The sequence below is a fragment of the Mus caroli genome, chromosome 3 (assembly GCF_900094665.2).
Source record: "Mus caroli chromosome 3, CAROLI_EIJ_v1.1, whole genome shotgun sequence".
Classification (NCBI taxonomy): Eukaryota; Metazoa; Chordata; class Mammalia; order Rodentia; family Muridae; genus Mus; species Mus caroli.
In genome coordinates, this window is record NC_034572.1 from 97,709,585 (window position 1) to 97,715,791 (window position 6,207).

At 44.9% G+C, this 6,207-nt stretch overlaps 1 protein-coding gene across 5 annotated transcripts in view; it reads left to right on the top strand.

Annotated features, from left to right (window-relative positions):
- Syt6 (synaptotagmin 6) overlaps positions 1-3,107 on the top strand; it is a 60,095-nt gene extending 56,988 nt beyond the window's left edge. For 2 of the 5 annotated variants that reach the window (XR_003836156.1, XR_003836155.1), the window contains exon 8: positions 385-468. Coding sequence is in view for 3 of the 5 variants with exons in the window: in XM_021158261.2 (XP_021013920.1) it covers positions 385-456 (72 nt within the window). In the remaining 2 variants the exon portion in view is untranslated. Of the gene's footprint in view, positions 1-384 lie in introns of all 5 variants that reach the window. The other 3 variants (XM_021158259.2, XM_029474790.1, XM_021158261.2) reach the window with 2 other exon arrangements.
- The last annotated feature ends 3,100 nt before the right edge of the window (positions 3,108-6,207 follow it).

Here is a 6,207-nt window from a genome sequence, read left to right on the forward strand (position 1 = left end):
CATGATCGTAGGTTCTTGGCAGTAAGGGCACACACTGCCTCTCTTTGCTGCTAACATAATCTGATTTCAGTGTTTGAAAAATGGCTGAAACACTCAGAAATGGTCCAGTCATAGCACCTCATTACACACACACACACACACACACACACACACACACACACACACACACATATTGTAAAAGGAGCTGAAAATGGGTCTGCAGTAGTTCTTTCCAGAAAACCAAGCATTCCAAACAAAGCTTGTATCCTTATGTTTTTGCATGGCTGACAGCAAAAGTCTAGAAAGCTTACTGAGGCCCGGAGAGGTGGGCACAGTGCATGAGCTAGTGAGTCTGAGATGTCAGTTCTGCAGGCGATCAATGACCAGGCTTCTCTGTCCCCACAGTGGCAGGGCCGAGCTGCCAGCTTCGACAGTGAGAGCTCATGCCCGTCTCCGAAACCACCTCCGACGCCATGAGCTGCACAGCCGAGCCGATGGGACTCAGCAATGTTATTTCCACACTTGTTCCAGTCTCTAAACACAGTGTTCGTGCAGTCACAGTGATGGCCGCAGCAGCAGCCACTGCCTGCCAGCCCGTGGTCTTAACTGCTCTTGTGCAGGGCAAGGCCCAGACACTGTCCTGTGTGATCAGATCTGTCTTAGTCTTTTCTGTCTCCCAAGGTGACGCTTTTTGTGGTTTTTCACTTTGTTTGGGTCTGCTGTCGAGAAAGAAATAAAAACACAATGATTAGAGATACAAATTGAAGAATGGAGAGCTCAGAAGCTGGTTCTGGGAAATACAATGTAAGATAGCAGTCTTTGGGGGAAAAGCAGACTGAATCTCTGAAATTTTGTGCCTCCATCAAACGTTGACCCCTGGAGATGCACCAGAAAGATGGAGCCGTGGCTGTATTTTCAGTGCCCTCCAAGAACGGAACCCATCAACTTAGGAACCTCTCCAAGGCAAATTATTCTTCGTGGAAGCTCTTCACTGCTGTGACACAAGACAAGATGTGGTCTTCTTGTCCCGTGTTGAAATCATGAGGCCTCTGATATGTTTGTGACTCTGAAGGAGTACCCCTGTTCCCCTCTTTGTTGGCTTTCCCCAACTGGAAACATTTTGACTCCCTCCACGTGGGAACTTAGTCACTTTCCTTAGGAATGATCCTGCTGCAAGTAACCACGCCATATGTTTCCCAACACTCCACAGTTAATGATCACATTTGTTTGACAACGGGATCTTAGTTCTCAAAAATAACCTTCATTGTAAAGAAAGGAGGCACATATGTTCCAGAAGGATTCCTGTGTTATACATAGCTTTATAATTCCACGACGTAGCAAGCAGCTGTTTAAAATGCCTAAACAGAGCAAAGAAAAATCTAGGTAACACGTTCTTTTCTGAATGGGTCATTTTGAAATCCGAACCACATTTTTGAGTCTGCCTGTCTATGAAGAGCCTTCTCTTAGTTGAAACCCAGTTAGCCAGAGACTAGCTCAGCCCCACGGACTCTGGGACAATAACTCACCTTAAACTTTAGTTCTATAAATTAGTAAGTATTCTCTGTGTTGTTTGTTTTAGTCGTAGTGAGAAGAGCTTTGCTTGTTTGTTTGTTTTTCCATTAGATCTCTATCTTAGGCCAAATTCAGTTTAGAAAACAAAAATGAATGACTGTATTTATAATAGCACATCTCTACAGAGTGACCAGTGGCCTTCCCACCACGCCCTGTAAGCACATGAAAGTGAGTTTCCACTCCAACTCGTGGCTACTGTAGGACTTGCATGAAGCAAGTCAGCTTGGAAAATCCCTTCTTTCAACAACAGAAGGTCAAGAACACAAAAGCTATCTGCATACCTCGTGTCTTACTCTTTACATATGCCCCATGCTGTAGGAGTAGCTACTTAATAAAGTCACTGCCATTTTAAGTCAAGCCACCAAGTTTCTCTGCTGCCCTAACTTACATAAGTGTTTGCTAGTCAGAAGAATGACTGGGTTGGACATAAGCCAACAGGATATTGTGGCAAGAGAAGCGGTCCACTTTTCTAGTAAATGTAGATTAATTTAGATTCCACCTGGTATGAGCCTCGGGCTAGCGACTCGTGCGTAAAGATGATTTTTCCCTTCAAATATCTTACAATTGATAAGTCTTTCTAACCAGGCAGTACCCTGTTTGGAGGTTCACTTGAGAGAGAGAAAAATCACAAGGTCATGACAAGAGTCTCAGCAAGCAAGTGTTTCTTGACTCTAGATGGGCCCCACTAAAGTGACTGTCACAGCACACAGCACTGTGACTAGGGAGGGACCAGTTGAGTTTGCTGGGTCATAAGGAGTCCAGACATTAGTGAGTATGTCACCCTCCCCGAAGTGGGCTCCGAATGCATGCCCAGCTGCCACCCTGAAACCCTTAGGCAGGTGGGATGTTCCATTCTAAGATTTCAGATAGAAGGGTGTGGTCTGCCTAAATTATGGGATAGCAGCTGCCTGTCTGTGACAGCTTCTATATCCCAACTACTCTTTTTCCATAAGTGAACATTTTCTGGAAATGTTTCTGAAAACAGCACCTGGTTATGGCCACACCCCTCTCAACCACCCAAGTCAACTGCTTTAGCGCCACCAGCCTCGGTGGACATTAGGCATGGAAGCCCACTCCAGAAAGGCTCCTAGCTCCTGGGTTCCCTCCCCCAAGTCCCCACCAAAGGTGGCCAGACCAGTCCTCTTCACTCTGAAGCATGAATGGTATAAATAGGCTTCACCATTTATTAGCCAGGACTCTTCCCTCACAGATGAGACATAATGACAATAAATGCAGAAGAAACTGAAATTCAAAATTGGCTCTTTTGTTGACTTCCCCTGGTACAGGAAACCCCTTATGGGTGGCAAGCTTTGCTGAAGTTATGATAACCAGGGCCATTTGCACACAGAGGTTTGCTAAAGCCACCAAGTTCTCTTCTTTATTTAGAAGTGTTTTCTTGGCTGAGAGATGCTTCCCCTCCCCCTTGCACTTACCCAGGATGTTAATTAATTGTATCATCATTTAAAAAAATTATGTTGTTAATTACTGCTTTGTGTCTTCCCACCCCTGTCACAGCCTGGAGTTTTTATTCAATTAAATCTCTGTCTCTTGCCCATGTCTCTTGTCGTTTTCTGTTGCTGGGATTCAGCAGGCAGCACACACACACACTTTGCTTCACATAGATAACCACTTCCCTAGTCAGAGATAGGCAGGAGGGCTATTGGGTGTCCCTCTGCTCCAGGGACACCTGGACACCGCACCAGGCTGGGTCCTGCTTACCTTCTGTCAGGCTGCAGCTCACAGCGCACTCAGGACAGGGCGCCTGGCTGGTCCCTCTGCCACTCAGCACCACAGGAGCCCTTCCAGAGGCTAAAGCCTCTGTGAGGAAATGGGTCACGCTCCTGGCTAGAAGGCACAGTGCTTTCACCCACCAGAAGAGTCAGACTGTCCAATAGAGTCTTAGACTTGGGAGTTTAAAAAGAACACTCTGGCTTAACGGAATGTCCTCTCTGCTCACCTCCAGCTTCTAATTAATTTAGAAGGTGGCCTGTGGAGAGGCAACTAGAAGGTATATCCATCTCTGCACAACTGCATCTCAATTACTGGCACTCTACAGGGAGCCAAACTGCTGAGAGAAGTGCTCTGGTGCCTAAGCAGGCCGCTGTCCCTTCTAGAATCATCCCATCAGGTCAAGCAAGCAGAATCCACTGGGACACTGGGTCTAACTTGAGCTTTACAAACCAACAGGGTCAAGACTCATCAGTATAGGTCTGGTTCGCTGTGCTAACAACCCTCAGCTCTCAGAGGCTGAAAATGGTGAAGGTATTTCTCTCCTTCTTGGCTCACACCCATCACATCAGCAAGGGGAGCCCTGCTCCATATATTTCTCCAGAGGCATCAGATGACAAAGCAGCCAACATCCCAAATGTCTCTAGTTACCATGTCCTTGGGAAAAGAACACAGATATCATATTGGCTTATGTGCTCTAGCAAAGTGACACATGTCACTTTCCCTCACAACTCATTGCTAGTATTACCTGTATGACCTCCCAAAATGCACGAGGTTTCAAGAGTTCTGGGGAAGAAGATGGAAACATTTACTGAGCAGCCTTAGGGAAGGTGTGGAGGGTGTAGCTAGTGAATGTTGATTCACAGAAAATAAGGGCGTCGTGTACAAACAGTAGATGGAGAAACCAGGATGCCTGTGCAATATGGGTCACAGAAGGGATGACAAACAGGGCTGACAGTTGATCTGAGCTGGAAGGGAAAGGGAAAGGGAAAGGGAAAGGGAAAAGGATTCCTAGTGTGTGTCCTATACACCTGAGATTCAAGTGATCTGTGTCTTCCACTCTAGCCAGGAACAGCAGAACGAGGAAAAAGAGAGTCCAGTTGAGCCAAACAATCTGGAGTGGAGTCTAGCAGACAGCTGCAGTTCCAGATATGCAGCCTGGCAGAGAGATCAGGCATGAGATGTTAATTACTGGAAGCTTGCATACCCAGAATCAGATTCGAAGACTGAAGGCTGCCTTGCTAAGTGGGTACCAGCAGGCAAGGAGGGCCTCAAGGAGAGTTCCTTCAGGAATCATCAGCACGCAGAGATCAAGGGAAAAGAAAAACAATGTGTCCAGTGATGGGGAGGTAGCCAGGAGGCACAGATCAATGGCGATGCTGATGAACAAAAACAGATCAATCAAGGGCCCAGCAAAATGGCTCTTCACAGCCAGCTTGGCCGAGGTGCTCACACAACCCTGTTCACAGAAGTCCATTTCACTCATGCTTGTATGTCCTTACTTCTTCCCCCTCTGTCTACCCTTGATTTTTCAAAACTGGTAAAAAAAAAAAAAATATATATATATATATATATATATATATATATATATGCATAACAAAAACCTGCCCAGCCACTTTGATAGTTTTCAGGTAGAGTCTAGCTGCACTGTACACACTGAACTATAGCTGTTCTCACTACTGCCTATCCACAGAATTTATTTCATCTTGCAAAACCGAGGTCTAGTACCTTCCACTCACCACCCTCAGTGTCTAGCAAGCACCGCTTTTCTTTCTGTCTTTATAAATTTGACAAACCTGGGTCCCCTTCACATAAGTGGACTCCTAGAGTTTGCCATTTTACTGCTGGCTTATTTCACTTAGCATGTCTTCAAGATTCATTATGTTACAGTATGTGTTAGAACTTGCTTCCTTTTTAAGGCTAATATTTCATTATGTGTAGACATGACATTTTGCTTAGGCATTTATCTGTCAGCGGGAATGTGGTTTCTTCTGCCTCAAGGCTATTGTGAATAACACTTCTCTCAACACAAAAGTATTTCATTTCCTACTTTCAATTCTTATTTATATATGCCTAAAAGTAGAATTAATTGCAGTATTATAAAAACTCATGTCTATTTTTTTGAACCACCATCCTTATTTCCATAGCAACAGCTCCATTTAACATCCTCATTCAGGGTACATAAGATGTCTTATTTGTCCTCAACTTGGCCAGGGTTGTTCTGTTGTTGTTTATAGTGGTTGTGCTGTTAGGTATAAAGTAGTATCTTATTATAGTAATAATTAACTAACTAACTAACTAACTAACTAACTAACTAACTAGTTGAGGCAGGGTCCCATGTAACCCAAGTTGGTCTAGAACTTGCTATGTAGTCAAAGATGACCTCACAATTCTCTTGCCTTTACTGTGGGTGCTAAAGACATTCACCACAATGCCTTGTTTTCTATGGTGCTGGCAGTCAAACTGAGGGCTTTGTGTGTGAGGGCTCGGTTACGGTTAGCACTCTACCAACTGAGCCACAGCCTTATTATGGTTTTGATTTGCATTTTCTAGTAATTAGTGTACTGAGCATCAGTGTGCTAATTGGCCATTTAGAGTCTTTGGAAAAATATCTATTCAAATTCTTAGCCCATTTTGCATTGGCTTGTTTGTTGTTGAGCTGAAGAGATTCCCAACTAATATTCTGTCAGGTATATGATTTGCAAAATCACCTTCCATTCTGGGTGTTGCTTTTGTGTGGGTGGTGGGTGGTGCTTGCACCTGCTGGCACCCAGAGGCCAGAAGAGAGCAGAAGATCCCTCAGATCTGAGCCACAGGCACTTCAGGTGGGACAGCTGACTTGTTCTGCTGGGATCTGAGCATCCATGGTCGTGACGATTTTGCAGCAAGTGCTGTTAAACGTTCAACGCTGAATCATCTCTCAAGACC